At 36.9% G+C, this 17,625-nt stretch overlaps 2 protein-coding genes across 2 annotated transcripts; both read right to left on the bottom strand.

Annotated features, from left to right (window-relative positions):
- Positions 1 to 1,780: 1,780 nt before the first annotated feature.
- On the bottom strand, positions 1,781 to 10,559 carry LOC144424592 (arrestin domain-containing protein 17-like). The gene is made up of 8 exons (XM_078114022.1): positions 8,567 to 10,559; positions 6,808 to 6,930; positions 6,363 to 6,452; positions 6,023 to 6,150; positions 4,506 to 4,648; positions 4,179 to 4,401; positions 3,291 to 3,531; positions 1,781 to 2,423 (listed from the first exon to the last, which is right to left on the bottom strand). The coding sequence occupies exons 1-8, from the start codon at positions 8,682 to 8,684 to the stop codon at positions 2,284 to 2,286; spliced, it is 1,206 nt and encodes a 401-aa protein (XP_077970148.1). The 5' UTR covers positions 8,685 to 10,559; the 3' UTR covers positions 1,781 to 2,283.
- A 346-nt stretch (positions 10,560 to 10,905) lies between these two features.
- Positions 10,906 to 16,264, bottom strand: LOC120331398 (arrestin domain-containing protein 3-like). The gene is made up of 8 exons (XM_039398468.2): positions 16,075 to 16,264; positions 15,097 to 15,222; positions 14,754 to 14,852; positions 14,208 to 14,335; positions 13,017 to 13,159; positions 12,146 to 12,368; positions 11,296 to 11,524; positions 10,906 to 11,160 (listed from the first exon to the last, which is right to left on the bottom strand). Exons 1-8 carry the CDS (start codon positions 16,190 to 16,192, stop codon positions 11,021 to 11,023), a joined length of 1,206 nt encoding a protein of 401 aa, XP_039254402.2. The 5' UTR covers positions 16,193 to 16,264; the 3' UTR covers positions 10,906 to 11,020.
- Between the last annotated feature and the right edge of the window lie 1,361 nt (positions 16,265 to 17,625).

The following is a 17,625-nucleotide window of genomic DNA, read 5'->3' as shown; positions in this document are numbered from 1 at the left end:
CTAATGCATTTGAGGCAAAAAACTGTTATTGGACACGTAGTGGACATAACGATCGTTTCAATATTATGTTGGTCTTGTTGTTGTTGTTCTTTGACACTTTTTGGACATCTAGTGGGAAATCTAAAAAACCGCTTTTCTCTTTCATTACTGGACCGATTGCTTCGAAATTTTTACTGGTTAAAGATGAAATTTTTTCTCAAGAAGGCTGTTACTTTTATTTATTTCAAATATTTCTGTTAGCTCTGTGAGATTTGTTTTTGTTTGCTATGACGTCGCCGAACGTTCTGCGAACGCATAGCCGACACTCCCCTACATTTTGATCACGTGCCATCGAACGTCGATGGTTCGTAACGAAGTCCTTACGGTACTTTGCTACGATTTTTTCCTTACGCTGTCTTACTACGGTACCGGTACTGTACCGTACAGTATTGCAATAATGTTGGTTTTCTTTTCTGCGGGGACGTTACCGTACCGCCTTAGCGAAAGTTGGAAGTCCTACTGTACTGCTTCGCTTGGTGTGAATATATTTGTAGACTGTGATCTGACGGTACGGTAAACCGTACTGTACTGCGAACAGACGTGTCCATATATTTGGACGTAGCTCTCTTGTATTCAAAAAACATTGATAGAGTTTCGGATGAGTAGTGACTAGTGAGTTTCACATAGGATTCATACTAGATAAAATAGCTTCAGCATAATTTGAGGAACAATGTCCCATTTCCATTGACAAGCCTAGTAATATGTAAATGATATGTAAATTTGAAAATTGTATTAAAATATCTGTTCCAGTTTCCCGCAGCTACTCTGCTAAAGTAAATTTTCGTGTTTGTGTTTTTCGTTTGCAATTGATTTTTACTGGTTGGAAGAATAAACTTCTTTTATAGATAGGAAAAGTCGATTAGATTATGTTTAGAAGTGATGACCAAACATAATCGCTCTGATGGTCTGCTTTTCAATTGTAACCTTATACGTGCTAACGTTGCATTGTCAAATATGTTTTATTATCAGCATTCAGTTTTCATCGGATAATACGCTTTAATCCTTGGTTACGATTAACAAAAATCAAATTTTGCGACGTATATTTATCCAAATAAGGTGAACATTGTTACTTCACATATATTACCTATTAGTAGCCGATTTCACCATATACAATATTATTATCGTCATGCATCGAAGATATAGTGATTTCATTTCGAAGTCTACGACTTACGTCTAATATATCCCAGGTACTGAGACCTCCTCGGTCGGTGCATCACTTCAAAAGTCTATTCTAGGAATTATCCAGCATTAAAAAAACAAATTTCATTTGAAAGCCCCTTTGCACAACGTGATGGACAAAAAATAAGTGATCTTTTTAAAACGAAATGATCTCAAAACGGACATTGGGAAAATTATATACTCATCTTTACAATAAATAGTCGATTTGTGAATGTAAGTTGCAGCCAGTGGTGGGAATCAAATTTTTTGTCAGCCGGTTCCATCATACAAATGTCGATTTTCCAGGCGGTTCTGTTACAAAAAGTCATGTAATGCTAACCGGTTCGCTGATTCGCATAAAATTCCGTAAGACGATTCTATAGAACCGGTGCGAACCGGCTGAATCCCACTACTGGTTGCAGCCTACTAGATTGTTATTTATTGACCTTTCGATTATACCTTCGCCCAGGCAGCATTCAAACGATAAGCGTCCTAGAAACACCACTTCTAAATATGTAATAAAGCCAGACATAAATTTTATTAATTTCTGAGATTTGCCCTGCTCATAACCCGGTACTCGATGGCTGGTATTAATATATTTATTAGTTATTTATAGAATAATATTTCTTATTAAAAACATGTAATATTTTTGTATATAATATGTATAAAAAATGAAAACAACACAAAAAATGAGGTAACTGTGGGTAGAATGTAGTTAAATGTGAACAGCTTGCAATGTAATACCTGCCACTGGTTGATTATAATATACCGAATGATGAATAATATATTGTCGCTTATGTTTGCAGACAGCAGTCGAGTCGATCGTACTTTTGAACGCAAAATACGCTCGCCGTGAAATATTCATTTCGATTTGACCGCGAAGTGATGTACTATAGAAAATTTATCAAAAATAAATACAGCCTACTTTAACAGATTAACGAGCTTTGTGCAAAAAGCATAGATAATTACATCATTAGTGCCCAGCGTCTAAATTATTATCAAACCGCTAACATTCACAACAACACAATAGGCTAAGTTCAGGCTAAGGCTAGTTTGACTGATTGAATAAAACCAAGTTTTAATTACTTATTTATTATAAGTAAAAGCTGTTTGGTTCCAGTCATAGAAGGTATATTTGGGCGTATACGTTGTGTCTCCTCTGGTATATTTATCATCTTTAACGTCGAAGTTCCCTTCAGTCGCATCCATGTAAGAGGGAGGAGGAACTATAAGACAATGAAATTATCAAAATTGATATACTCGGTACGTTTTATGTTAATAACAATCGAAGCAAATTCATAATAGTTGATCTTCCTGATATTGCTCGTTAATCCTCAGATTTATTATACAGAAATCCTCAGATTCTCGTTCACTTTTCGGCGCTCCCGAAGTATGTGCATCAAGATGGCGCACAGCCTGAACCCTGACATGGTATACAACTATACATACTCTGTTCAGGGTGTGCGCCATTTTGGTGCACATACTTCGGGAGCTTCTACTTTTCTAGCAAGTGGCATTATATTCCATGCATTAAATAGAAATGTCGGTACTCCCTTAGTATGTGTACCAGGTTAGGGCTATGCCTTAATTTGTTCCGATTTTCCTTTTTTTAGTTCCATCATGATTTTGGGGGCTGTCTGTGTTAGCCAAGTGAATATACCCCCTGTCCATACGCTTCCATACGTTTACACAACTCGATGTAAAGTAGGCGAACAAATTAAGTTACCTCCATATTGATACATACACTTCTGAGGAGCCGAAATGTTGGGTATGAAGTTATTGAAATGAAAGTGCTTTGCAGCTCTCCAAAAGACTCTACTTAAGTGATTAGATTTACAGGATTTTTTTAAACTAAAAACACCTCTTTCTCCCATTAGTTTTTGCCACTATATTTCGGAATATGGTATTCGATGATTGATAATATATAATTAGGAGCATTGTTGACAAGGCAAATATTTCCTATCAACGCCGTTTTTGAGTCCTATCAAATGATTATCTATTATTGGAACACAGCAGTAAAATTCACGTGTCTCTTTTTAGTGAATAACCCGTACTAAAATTACTAATTATGACAGAAATGGTCCCGAATATACCTTGAAATCCAAATGACGTAGGCAGAACTGAAGTCGTTGTAGTAGCATATGAACTTGCTGTCGTGTTTTCTATCACTGTTGCTGAGGAATCAGGTAAAGAAGGATATGCGGATGGTGCAGGCTGTACTTGAGGATCTTGTTGACCAGAATACATGGGAAGACTACGGATTGGAACAGAACCAATTACAATGGGCGCCATACCACGTAAATCGATTGCACACAAGCGCAAATGCCCATGAATCTGCATAACAAAATACGTGTTCCGTTTTTCGCTTGAACAGCTTAGTAAATAGAATTGTGATTTAAACCTCTGAGTGTTCGCTCTTAACCCTATACCCTAACTCATTAGTCCTCTCCCATTTTTAATATCGCATACAATACTGACCGAAGAATCAGTTAGGAACAAAGGCCTAGTTCAAGTCGGTTGCAAAACGATCATAAGATACAGAAAGCCCAAATGGTATCCATGCTAGGAGAAAGGCGACATTCGTTATGAAACGGATACGATTTTGATGTAGGATGCCGAAGTTACCACATATACGACAAAAATTTGAAATTAGACGCCTGGTAGGGCATAGGCATTGTGACTCGCTATTCTCCGCGAGTTTGACAAAAAGGTAGATGTCATAAATGTGTACTCCTGTAGTATGTGAACCAAGATGGCGGACACCGTAACGTATATGTGTACCAGGTTAGGGTTAGGTCATAATTTTATTTCAATTTTCCTTATTTCAGTTCTATTACGGGGACTAGCCAAGTGTATTTTCCCGTAGTATTTGTACCTGAAATTATGGCCTGACCCTAACCTGGTACACATACTATGTTCCGGTGTCCGCCATCTTGATTAACATACTACAGGAGTACCCATAAATGTTTGTTTGTACGTACCATAACAGCATAGTTGATATCGATAATCTTGCAATGTGTATTTTCTGTTGGTGGAAGAGCCGGAATCTGAATTTTAATGTTGTCAAAAGATGTTGATTTTTTTGAGTCGCAATGAGAACCAAATACTTGCTGCATGCTGTATTTAACTGTTTTTGACTTCATTTTTGCACGATATTTGACGATTTTCATTATTTCAATGGATGTTTTCTGCACCTTGCTTCCGCTGATAAAACGTAAAGTTACAGTTACAGTTGAACTTATTAACCTAACAAGAGAAAGGAATAAACTTCGTACTCAACCAACAAAAGACACTCTAAATGGGTTTACCTCTTGTTATTTACTTTTACATTCACGATGACCCATTCGCCAGGAACATAACCAGTTCGGTCCGTAGTAATTTCACCTTGAATTGGTCCACTTTTACAGCAAAGACAGCACAGATATTTGTTTTCTTTACCAGAAGAAGGTGCCTGACAATCGTGATAGAAATAGGGTTAGTTTATAATGATGAATATTAACAGAACAAATCACATAGCTTGCAACGGCACAACAAAGAAAAGCATAGGAGGAGGGCCCAAGATCGGTAGTCAGCCCAAAATTTTGAAAAAATGGGGGGATTTAAATGACGTAATATGACGCTTACTCGCTCCGAACACTCTAAATCAGGGGTGTTGCAACCTTTTTCGCGAGCGGGCCAAATACCAATAACTAAGTGAAACCGCGGGCTGCACCGTCATTTAACATAGGCTTTCTATTAGTGGCAGGTAGAGAATAGCTCATTTTAGAAATAAATATGTTACCGAAAAGTGCATATTTGAAGCCATGACTTTTTTGAAAATGTGGAAAGTTATCTTGGTGTTTTCGGTAAGAATCATTTCCAAGTAATTTTCTGTTAAATCTTATTCTGGACTAGATTTAAATAAAATCAATTGATAGGTTGGAACCAAAACTCATTTAGCCTTTGTATCTATATATTGATAATTTTTTTAAACTGCTTTCCAGTTACCTAATCTTCAATTAATCGTTCTTACAAATTCATTAGCGTCTGCTCCGCATTTTTCTTAAATTATTTGCTGCTCAGCAAGGGACAACTTTGAGAATCGCGTTGTTCGCCTCGCTGTCAGGACGCTGTAAGTCGTAGACATGGATAATAAATTGAACTTGAATAAAAGCTTTGCAACGCAAAGGAAACCAGATTCAACCAAATTTCAAAACTAGTTTAGCTGGCCGCGCACCTTTCAAAATTGGCATTTTTCCGCGGGCCGCACAATTTTTTCTTGCGGGCCGCATTTGGCCCGCGGGTCGCACTTTGCACACCCCTGCTCTAAATAGCAGTCACTATTATTTTGCAATGTGTTGAATAATATCTCCATAAAGTTACTCCGCTGCCATAGTTATCCGAGCTGTATGAGCGCGAAGTACGCCAGGAAAACATCGGGTTATCTGAGAATTGCTCAATAATTGCCCCCTCTCTACGCCTAGGAAAGAATCATTTAATTGAAGACTCAAATTTAAGTCATCTTAATAGGTGCATCGTACTCAATAAATGGACCTCCTGAAGTATGCGCACCAAGATGTCGCATAACCTGAACCCTAACCCAGTACACAACCTGAGTTCAGGTTGAGCGCCATCTTGGTGCGCATACTTCAGGAGGTCCCAATAAATTATGAATAATATGGTTATACTTTCATATTGGACTCGCGTTAGGAACTTTACAATTTATAGAATATAAAATATATTAAATACATATTATGTAAGTATGCATATCTGGATTTCTCATTTGACGACATATATATTAGGATTAGTGTTCAAAATATAAGAGAAGCTTGCATTGCCATTTTACCATCATGTTCTGCTCTTTGTTAAGATCCAGAATGTCTAATATTGTTATCATACTTTTCGTATTGTGATCAAATTTCCACGGCCTAACTATTGTTGCTTTGACATAGTATCGTATGTACCCTATTTTGTCTGAAAAACAACATCAATTACTAAATTAAATAAAATCAAGTAATCCGTTTAAATTATTCAGCAGTTAATTATTTTAATTTGGTGAAAAATCTGGTCTATAATTTTAAACTGACTCTAATAGTTTCAAGGGAAGTTCGGCGTCGAATAGTATTAGTATTCTGAAATCGAAGTGGTGTTTTAAAAGCTTATCTTAGAATTGGGTAAACTTGTACCTTCGTATGATGACGGCAACGGCGCTGGCAAGGTGCAACTGAACGGAAAACTGTGCGATCCTACTGACAGGGTCATATTCTCTGCAGTTCCTGTAAAATACAATAGTCAACGATCCGTTCAGATGACGTCTTTTATGATTTATATATATATTGCATTAGCTTCCACCTTGTATTCGTAAATGACAAAGAAGTATTGTTGTATCTATCAGACAAAACATGAATTGCCAAACCCTTTGACAAGAAAAATAAGAAAAAATATATAAAATTGTCTATTCTATTCACTCCGTATTGATTCGAAATTTGGCACCACACACATTTAATGCAATGATTTGATAAACAATATCTAATCACTGCGAGCTGTAAGCGTTTTATTTCAACGGCAGATTCATATTATTCATAACAAAGCTTGAATTATAAACAGTTATATAATTTCCTAAAAACGCACCTACTCCGTAAACCGTGATGTTCTGCTCCATTAAATCCTGGTTGTTATAGTGATAAACATGAACTTTTCCGTGTTGCTCATGCCAACCAACGTGCGCCTTTCCAGTAACTTTCACTCGTATTTCTGAAAATTTATCCTGATTTCAATTAAATTAGAAAATTGCATTTCCGAACGTCGTGTTTTTTATCCATGCCTGTTCTATCAGTTATCTCTTATGATTTTTAGCTTTTATAGTCATTACCGTATTGCTTCGCGTATAATACGCACCCATGTATAATACGCAGGGCTCTTTTAGGAAGTGGATTGTATGAAAATACCAAGGTTCATGCATAATACGCACGGTCGAATTCGGTCACTTGCGTCGACCGCGTTTGGTATTTTCGAGAAGCTAGCCTAGAAAGTTTCACTTTGATTTAATAATATGTTTCAAATGTTTATGAGGTCGACAGGCCTGTTGTCTGTCAATCTCGGAGTGATGTTACCCCGCTTTGAACTATCGTGCTGTTACCTATCTTAGAGCATTTTGAAAATGGCTAGGAAAAAAAATTTGTGACGTTAGGTTTGCCGATTGGCCGCAAATCAGAATGAGACAAAATGATTTAGGAACATTCAGTTTTACTGTAAATGAGAGACGCCAGACTGGACGACACAACAATTAAACTATGATACAGACTGCTGTTCTTATCACTTATATACACTGGTAATTGAAATAGATGCAGTCCATTCTGTGGGTGTGATTCTACTGCAGCAAGCATGATCTGGTTATAACGCTTATAACTGGTTATAACATAAAATAATAGAAATAAGACGGCAAGGAAACATGTGATAAGTATTCGGCAGTTGCGTGTGAAATATCGATCAAGATTTTTTCTATACCAATGTATAATACGCACCCACTAATTTTGGAGATGAAATCCGGAACCGGAAGTGCGTGTTATACACGGAGAAATACGGTATTTTTTAATGTATTGATTGTATTGACCAATCGCTAGGGCATCATTTTTAAACTTGCATTTTTGAAATTGCCACCAAAATCGAAAAATGTAAAGCATACAAGTGTAACTCAAAATGCCCAAAATATCTAATACATACTGTGAAGCTTTGTCGAGTTAAGCGGATTGTTTTGTTTCAATTTTCACTATTTTCCCAGTCACCTACAGATAAATTTGTGTTTACCAAATAGATAATGTAGTCAATAGATAAAAGGCGAGGCATATTCACCAATGCCAGCGCCACTATTTAAATCATATTAAAAAAGAACTTAAAACTTTTCACATCATCGAGGGATGTCAAACTTTTCGATTATTTTATAGTCGAGATTTTGCGTAAAAACTAGGATTAGGGCAATTTATTTTCATACTGACGTATATGCTGTTAGATACAACCGTCTTACCATGCATAGGTAATTCGAAAGAAATAGAAAATCTACCTTTTCGACTGAAACCAGGGTACTCCCGTAGTATGTGAACCATGATGGTGGACACCGGAACGTAGTATGTGTACCAGATCGGGGGTTAAGCCGTAATTTTATTCCAATTTTCCTTATTTTAGTTCTATTATGAGTTCGGGGACTAGCCAAGTGATTCCCGTACTATTTGTACCTGAACATATGGCCTAACTCTAACCTGGTACACATTCTACGTTCCGGTGTCCGCCATCTTGGTTCACATACTACGGGAGTACCGAAACCAGTGCAAATGGATATAGATCTATGATGGTTTGATTGTCCAAATCTTTTGTTTGGAACGATATTACTCACCTTTCATTTCCATTGATTCAGTAAGAGTAATTTCAATCTTCCCTTCCAATGTCTCTCCGGGACTGAATATCGACTTATTATCGTCAAACGTAACGTTGAAGTCTTGTAACGATGGCATAATTGAAGGTATAATATAATAACGTTTATAAATATTTGCTCTCAAAAATATCGACTAAAAAGTAGGGGACCTGTATTATAGGGAATACAGACTTTTCTCCTCGTGTACTATACCGACTACAAGACGATTTGAGTTATAATTTTGCTCACATTCGCCCTGGGAATCCTTTAGTCTTCTAATTCTCTGACTTATACCAAGATGAACTGATTCTTTCAGTTTTATATTATCGAAAAATTGTTTTAAAATACATGTTTTTAATTTTTTTACGGCGCCGCAAGCTCCTCATTCCCTTAACAAACTGCATTAAAAGACGTCACAGGAAAGCGCATTTTGTTACTCCATGCTGTTGATATCGGCTGAGAATTCTCGTGCTTTTCTCGGCTCCATGCCAACAGAAAATACCGCGGACATACATCATTCTTTCACTGTATTTATCATTGAAATGTAAAGACGGTTAGCGAATTTCAGCCCATCTAAGATATCACATTACAAAAAAAAGAATCGCGGAAACAATAGAATACAATACCCATTTGGGTTCTAGTGTTTCTCCTATTTGGCCCCAATATATCGTCTGTTGAGATGCTTTTAATTTAATGAAGTTCGTTGTGGTGCTATGGCCTAAGAGGCAGTGAAATGCAGAAATATGTGAATTCTAAACATATAATTCGTTCTTCAATGTACATTGTTAAATGCACATTTTAAAAAGATATCTGATAAAACAAACCTAATCGTAGGATGGTTCACATAACCGCTGGTCGGTTACGGCTTCCTCCACCATCAAGTCCATGCTTCCGAAAACAAATAACCGGCTAACTAATCCCATACACGACATGGACTGATAACCGGACGAGAGGCCGGGGTTCGCCATATGGTTGAGCCGTGTTATCGGATTTCCTCTCCCTCGGGATAAACATGTAAATCCAATCCTTTCTAACCTCTGATATCCGCTCTCTGATACGCTATGCTATAACGTGGGGCCGCATGTAACTGCTTAAAATAGCTATGACTGAATATAATTTGGTATAATTCAGCTATGAAAACAAAACGAATTATTTTTAACGTAACTTAAACCTATGGCTCACATATATCTGTATGCCTTTCTCAGACCTCTCTTATTTATGTAAGTGGACCACGTCGATACTGCCTACTGTTTTGTTATACCGGTCTGATTTGCCTGATTCACGAAATGTTATTCGCAGTTAATACCTCAAACACGGAAGTGGCTTTAATGCAGAAGTGCGACCGAAATTATTATGAATTTTGCTATTCTATGACACTCTTCGTCGACGTAAACACTAGTTGGCCTAGTGACCGCCACATACAGCTTACTGAAGAAATTTTACGCAAAGTTTAGTGATGCGTGGCTCTACTCCTTTTGTTACGAATGAATTGTTGGGCAAACTGAGTGTGTGACGACTAAGAAAATTCTGCAACTCGTCGTTTTGTTTTATGGAACATATTTGTAGTTAAGTAGTTTTTGTTGCATTGTTCAGACAAAAAGACAACTTTGTCATGGCGTTCTACAAACAAATAATCATACAAAGAAATCATACAAAACCTACATTGTAATTTAAACCAGAATCGTACGTTCAATTTTTTATCTGTTTCGTTTATTCTGCTTATCACGGGCAATGTGAAGATAACCTGATTAGCACAAGGTTCGAACGACATGAATTAAATAGCAATATGGGGGACAACAACTCAAACTAATCTAGGTAAACAGAATCAAGTAGTGCGACAATAACATAATCGTGTAAATCCTATTTGGATTCTGGATCTAAATTTTAGTATGATGTGCCACTTTGTGTAATAAAAATAACGCCCTGGGAAAACTCCGTTTAAAATCGCTTGTCACTGGACTATCAATCCGGTCACATTGTAAATCTGCTGCGGTACAAAACACCTCCACCAATAGTAACGCCGTGCATTATACGTCACTAAAGAGAGCCATCACATGATCCGCGTAAAATAGCGTAAAAATGAGTAACCCCAGACGCGCTTCGCTTGTTACGGAGAAGCTGTATACCGAGATCTAGTGCTGGCACCTACAGATCCTTATTTCTTTCAGCTTTAAAGTCGAAGCGTTACCTGTCAAATTATTTCACGTCAAGCGGTGCGTAACATTCCAGTCAAAATAATATTTGCTGCTACAGTAACCAGGTATTGACCATAGAAGATATTGAATACAGCAGCAAAATACGAGAGTCAGTTTCTAATAAACATGGACACACACATTTGGAAGTTAGTTTGCTATAATTTATTCAAAAAATGGTACAAGAACGTTACAAATATATAAATTTCATCTGAAAAAGTTTTTTATACACAGAACATATTCTTTATTTATAAGTAAATGCAGATTGACTCCAATCGTAAAATGTATACTGAGGAGTGTATGTCTTATCTCCTCTTGTGTATTCGTCATCCACAACAGTAAAACTCCCTTCTGTTGCTGCCACGTAAGATGGGGGCGGAGGAACTAAAAAAGATAAAATCTTAGCAAATGGTAGAAGCACGCTTTTGGAAAAACGTAGCAGATTAGTCAGAATTGCAGTGCAATTTCTTTGTTTCAAAAACAAAATAACTATTTTTTTATTTCAGTAATTTTAGATACCTTGTAATCCATAGGCCGTTTCAGCAGAAACTGTCGTCGGATTTTGTATCACGGTTGAATCAGGGTCAGAAAGTGACGGATAAGCTACGGGTTGGGGCGATTCGGTTCGCTTTTGAACGCCGTCGTTTGTACCAGAGTACATAGGTAGACTTTGGAGTGGAACTGTGCCGATGACAATAGGTGCATATCCACGGAGATCGATAGCACATGTGCGGAGATGGCCATGCACCTAAAAACAACAGGCGTATTTCAATTTATAGAAGTTAGGCGTATACTTCGATGCTCAAATAAATATTCCTATTCACGTCCGTCTCAAGATTGTAATTTTAGGTTCCAACTGAGTTCAGTCTAAAACGGGAGTTAATTTTTCTGGCAATTTCTCTGTTTGCTCAATAATATGGGATGAGAGATGTGATGCGCGTTATTTCGATAACTGCTCGACTTCCCATAGCGTGACCTTGCTCTACACAGACTAATGATGCTAAGATGTCAACCATTAGGGTCACTATACTCCAATCTTTACGGTACTCCAGAAATATGTGCACCAAGATGGCGGACACCGGAACGTATTATGTGTACCGGGTTAGGGTTAGGCCATAATTTTAGGTACAAATATTACGGGAGTCACTTGGCTAATTCCCTAACTCGTAATAGAACTAAAATAGGGAAAATTGAAATAAAATTATGGCCTAACCCTAAGCTGGCACACATAATACGTTTCGGTGTCCGCCATCTTGGTGCACATACTTCTAGAGCACCATCTTTACACCCAATAAGTTGATGATTTTGAGAGACACGCAAGCCTATTTCACGTATGTACATCTAATTAAAATTTACTAATATTTCTTACCATGACGGCATAATTTATATCAATAATTTTGCAATGTTTATTTTCTGTTGGTGGTAAGGGTGGAATCTGCAGTTTGACGTTTTCCAGTGAGGCGGTTTTTCCTTTACTACAATGCGATCCAAACACTTGCTGCATACTGTATGTTTCAGTTTTGGTTTTCATCTTTGCACGATAAGTTACAATCTTCATTAACTCGACAGATGTCTGCTGTACTTTGCTTTTACTTTAAAACGTATAAATGATATAAAGATATTTACATGATACAAGAACGGATAAATCGATTCGGCGCTCCCGTAGTATGTGTAATAAGATGACGCACAACCTGAACCCTGACCTGGCACACATACTATGTTTAGGTTGTGCGCCATCTTGGTGCACATACTACGGGAGCACTATCAATTTTTACTTCATTTCAAATATAAACAGTTATTCAATGCAGGAGGACGTAAGGGCAAAAGAGGAAGGTAAACGAGAAATAACAAGATTTTGAAACAGATGGATAAAAATATTTTATCTCCAGACCACACAAATTTTTCGTTAGAATGGCTCGTTTAATTTAATGAAACATAAGTGAAATAGTATTTCGAATTTATAAATGCTCAATCATTGTTTTTAAGTACTCCCGAAGTATGTGAACCAAGATGGCGGATATCGAAACGTAGTATGTGCACCAGGTTAGGGTTAGACCATAATTTTTTTCCAATTTTCCTTATTTTAGTTCTATTACTCCCGAACTCGTAATAGAACTAAAATAGGGAAAATTGAAATAAAATTATAGCCTAACCCTAATCTGGCACACATACTACGTTCCTGTGCCCGCCATCTTGGTTCACATAATTCGGGAGTACTGTTTTTTGTCCGTTTATTTTACCTTTTATTTTTTACTGAACCTGTTGCAACAATCCATTCTCCCGGAACATATCCTTTCCTGTCCGTTTCAATTTTTCCTTTAATAGGACCACTTTTGCAACAGAGACAGCACAAGTATTTTTCTTCGTCACCCGATGAAGGCGCCTAGAGAATAAACAAACCAATCGCATACAATTCAATAGAATAAAATGTTTATCATGTAGTTTTATATATCTTAGGACTTGAATGGCGAGATGCCCTGGTGGATAGCCCGATATAGCTGTGGTAACGCGGCGATGTGGCTCATCGTACTAAGCGTTAGGAATACGCTAGCCACCGCACCCCTGATTACTCTGCGTGGGTTCGCAGGTTCGGATCCCTTGCGGGGATAGTTACGTGCGAGAGGATTGCCGGACTCCTTGCCGCCGAAGGGTGGTTCACTTAACCCCTGCTCGGTTACGTCTTCCTCCACCATCAGGTCCATGCTTACAATAACAAATAACTATAACTAATCCCATACCGAACATGGAATGGTAACCGGACGAGAAGCCGTGGTTCGCCATATGGTTAAACCATCTTATCGACTTTCCTCTCCCCCGGGATAAATATGTAAATCCTATCCTACACAGTCAATATAAATCTCCTCATAAGAAGAAGATGAAATAATCAAACAATGCTAAGACGGAATTGAACCAACTACACCAAATATAATAACTGCCAGTGACTCCGAGGAGTCTTGATTAGATAATAAAATATATATAAAAACATGTTTTGTAGTATTGGTTACTTAACATTTTGAATCGAAGTAGCTTATTCAATGCTGCAATTTTTCATTTGTATTACTGTGTATTCACATTCAGTTATCAAAGAATAGCGAGCGAGTTTGTTACGTACGTGCTTTCTGCTAAGCATAGAAACTCGCGTACAACTGAACGCAATTCACTGACAACAGCGGCACAACTTCCCAATACAACTCAAAGAGAGACAATAAACAAAGCGTCTACAAGCTGTACAATGGCTGGTGAATAGATGAGATGCGCCGCAACGCAACAATTAAGAATGTCCCACTATACTCATCACATAGGAAATCACATAACGTCACAAAAGGGTCAAAAAAGATGGCCTTGTCGTCAGAACTATACTTCTATAGTTCTATATATAACTGACTTCTATATATAAGATATAAGGATTTTATTTTATTTTTGACTCTCACCATCATGTCCTGTTCCTTGTTGAGATCTAATATGTCCAACAATGTAAACATACTTTTTGTATTGTGATCATATTTCCACGGTCTAACAATTTTCGCTTTGGCGTAGTATCGTACGTACCCGATTTTATCTGTATATATAGTCATATATATTAGCGAAGTTATCAATAAATGAAATTCAATTTCAATTCTTGTTCTAAAATCAGTCAAGTATCGCCAGAGGTCTGGTCTGTCGGGCAAATTAGCGAAATTCCGCTCGTTTGGGTATTTTCCTTATTTTCTATAATATATTTATATATATTAGGACTTGGCATTTTTCGTACTCAATCTGAATGTCCTACGTGAAACATATTGCGATGTATGGAGTAATGTTGTGTTTTTCACAGCCCGAAATTTAGTAGAATCTTACTCCTATCTTATGTCCATCTAGGGCCCAGATTCTAGGCTATTCTATGTCTGTTATTTTCAACACAAATATTTTTATTTAAACATGGAGAAGAGACATCAATGATTTTTATCAACCAATCGAAGTATTCTTCTTAGACTTACCTTCATATGAAGACGGCAAAGGTGATGGGAGACGAAAGCTAAATGGAAAAGAATGGCTTCCTTGTGCTAAAGTTGTTGCGTCATCGGCGCTAGAACCCCCTGTGTAGAAAATTTGAATACTGATAATATGGTCTGTTTCTTCATCCCATAGTCGGGAATGATTTTAATAGTTGTGAGGGCTCACAGATCTGTATATTTGAGAGCTGTGACCTTGCTTTTAACAAAGTTTATACCTTATTTGTGTTAGATTCAAATTATTAAACACTTTTCCATTTAATTACTAACCAATTGCTTTCAGGAAGTAAAACAAAATCTTAACGTTTTTTATTTTTCACAAACGTACCTTCGCCATACACAATTGTTTTCTCTTTGAAAAGACCTTGCTTATTGTAATGATAAACATGATTGTTTTGTCCGTAATATTCATGCCATCCAACATGTGCTTTGCCAGTGATCTTTACTTTTAATTCTATGGTGAATAAAAACAAAGAATATTCTGAAGAAAATATTTCGTTTTAATGTTTTATTTTGCTGCAACTTGAATGCTTGTAAAAATTTCTCAATTGCAATATCGGCAATCAATCATAATTGATGATCGTCTGCTATCATGTAAGGCGTGACCTTTGCAGTCACAAACAGTGGATGTCGGTTTTGCAAGTATAGAAATTGAAGCCGGGTTTGTACTTATAAACTCTACTGATTCGACATTTCCAATGTCGAATTTTTCGAGTCGAAGCATTTTTTGAACCCAATGATGGAAGCCGAGGTATTGGTCTTCATATACAGATATAGAAGTCGCGACGATTCATTGGCTCGGAACCAAGTTCGAGCATTTAAAATACGCCACCACCCAAATTTAGTTTAACAGATTAATAATCAAAAAGTCCTTCTGCAACTCGGAGCTCTTGTCCTACTACATTATATATTTGACAAGGTATTCGTCCTGCTGTATAAATTTTAAGAACCTCGTTTATGTAATTTCCTATACACTGCAACAAAAATTCTATCTATCACGGTATATGTACCAAACAATCGTGATATACATGTGCATCCCAAAATATACATATAGCGCCAACTAAATCTACATATACTTCCAACTCAATACACAAATACAGCCATTTCGGTGATGTACATACACAGCCAATGTCTTATACATATACTGCCAACTTAATTTACAAATACAGCCATTTCGGTGATGTACATACACTGCCAATGCCATATACAGCCAATGGAGACAAAACAAAAAATTATTGTTAAGCTATAATTTTATATAATGAAATAAAAGATTCAATGGAACGGAAAAATATCGTATATTATATACCTTTCATTTGCATTGCTTCGCTGAGCGAAACTTCCACAGTCCCCGATATTGTATCACCGGGTTTGTAGATTGTCTTTTGATCAGAGAAAATAACTCGAAATGTTTGTAGACTCGGCATATTTGGAATTTATTCACGGAATTTTAAGGTAAAAAATATTTTTTCTAAATTACAAAAACATTTTTTATGTTCAAAATAGACTTCGCTGTATAGATCTGGAAGATCCAGTCGCAGAAAAGCGAGTGAATAATTGTTTGTTCCTAATATACTATTTCGTATTGCAAGAAATATAAAACCGAGCTAGTTCTGTAATAGTTTGTAATAGAAAAAACCAAAACTCCAAATGATGAAAATTTTTCTTCATCTAATTAGAAAACTTGCACTTTGTTTTCGACATTTTGATGATTCAGCGACATATTAGTTGGGTGTTAAATTTACATTTTGGTTCATAATTATATATATCTTAACCATGACATAACAATTTCTTCCTCTATCTGAACTTCTGAAGTGAGTTGCAAATCAGTGGTACGTCGGATGCCTTTGTTAAAAAAATATTTGTGTTACCATCGAATTGAAAAAACATTCACTGCATAACTGGACATTTACGTCTACCGGCTGAGACAACCCGCTAAAATCGGGACTGTCCCGGCTAAACCGAGACGTATATGGTAGGCCTACGTAAAGCACCCATCAAAATTGGCAATGTACATTCCACAACATTCTTCAACTGGCTGTTTCATTAATTTATACCTTTCAATCACACAGCGATAATTTTGTATTGCCCTAAAACCGTTAACCATGTACCAATATACATTCACAACTATTCACAATAAAAAAATGACTGCTCTCGTACTCTTCAACAACGTTCTACGCTGATATTATGCATGTAGTGATAAAGCAGTTTATACGTAATGCTATCAACTTTGCAAATATGTATCACGCAGATAAAAGTCAACTGATCGATTATACATAGCATCGTTGAAATGACTACAGAACACATTCATAATAGCCTCACTATATCGCCATGGCAACTAAAACTAGACTATTATTCTTTAATGGCATGTATATACGTCCGCACACAATGGTGCACACAAAAGAGTTCAAAGAGTACAGAAATCTAATACTACTTATTAATCCCAGCCTATCATGTTTCATTTAAATATAGTCACTAGGAACAACAGAAGATGTCGTCTTATTATGTCGATAAAGTTTAGTCTATCAAGTATAACTGGAAAAACATTTGAACGTAATCAGTTTACCTCCGGATCAAAGTGGAAACCAAATTGTTTCCATTCAGTTCAACAACCACTCGTAAAGCACCGCTGCCTTCAACGTCTCGCTCATACAGCTTTCACGTAACCACGAGAAACGCTTTACGTAAAATTTCTACGCTCATTTAACTCATACAAACATCCATCTCACGATTCCCATTCTCACTATCATGTTAAAACAAGTCAATATTTTGAACAGATCACGCGTAACCTTTGTGCGTATATAAAGGTTTTGTTTGTCATTTCGCAGCGAGATCACCACTCACAAGAAACACACTACGA

The sequence above is a fragment of the Styela clava genome, chromosome 6 (genome assembly GCF_964204865.1).
Source record: "Styela clava chromosome 6, kaStyClav1.hap1.2, whole genome shotgun sequence".
NCBI classification, from domain to species: Eukaryota; Metazoa; Chordata; class Ascidiacea; order Stolidobranchia; family Styelidae; genus Styela; species Styela clava.
This window is presented reverse-complemented; position numbering and strand designations above follow the sequence as displayed.

Coding starts and splice junctions, on each gene's coding strand:
- LOC144424592 (XM_078114022.1), bottom strand. CDS start 8,684: ATGCCATCGTTACAAGACTTCAACGTTACGTTTGACGATAATAAGTCG. Junction 6,931..8,566: donor TGAATCAATGGAAATGAAAG/GTGAGTAATATC, acceptor ATAAATTTTCAG/AAATACGAGTGAAAGTTACT. Junction 6,453..6,807: donor CATCACGGTTTACGGAGTAG/GTGCGTTTTTAG, acceptor TGTATTTTACAG/GAACTGCAGAGAATATGACC.
- LOC120331398 (XM_039398468.2), bottom strand. CDS start 16,192: ATGCCGAGTCTACAAACATTTCGAGTTATTTTCTCTGATCAAAAGACA. Junction 14,853..15,096: donor AACAATTGTGTATGGCGAAG/GTACGTTTGTGA, acceptor TTTTCTACACAG/GGGGTTCTAGCGCCGATGAC. Junction 11,161..11,295: donor AACGGCCTATGGATTACAAG/GTATCTAAAATT, acceptor TATCTTTTTTAG/TTCCTCCGCCCCCATCTTAC.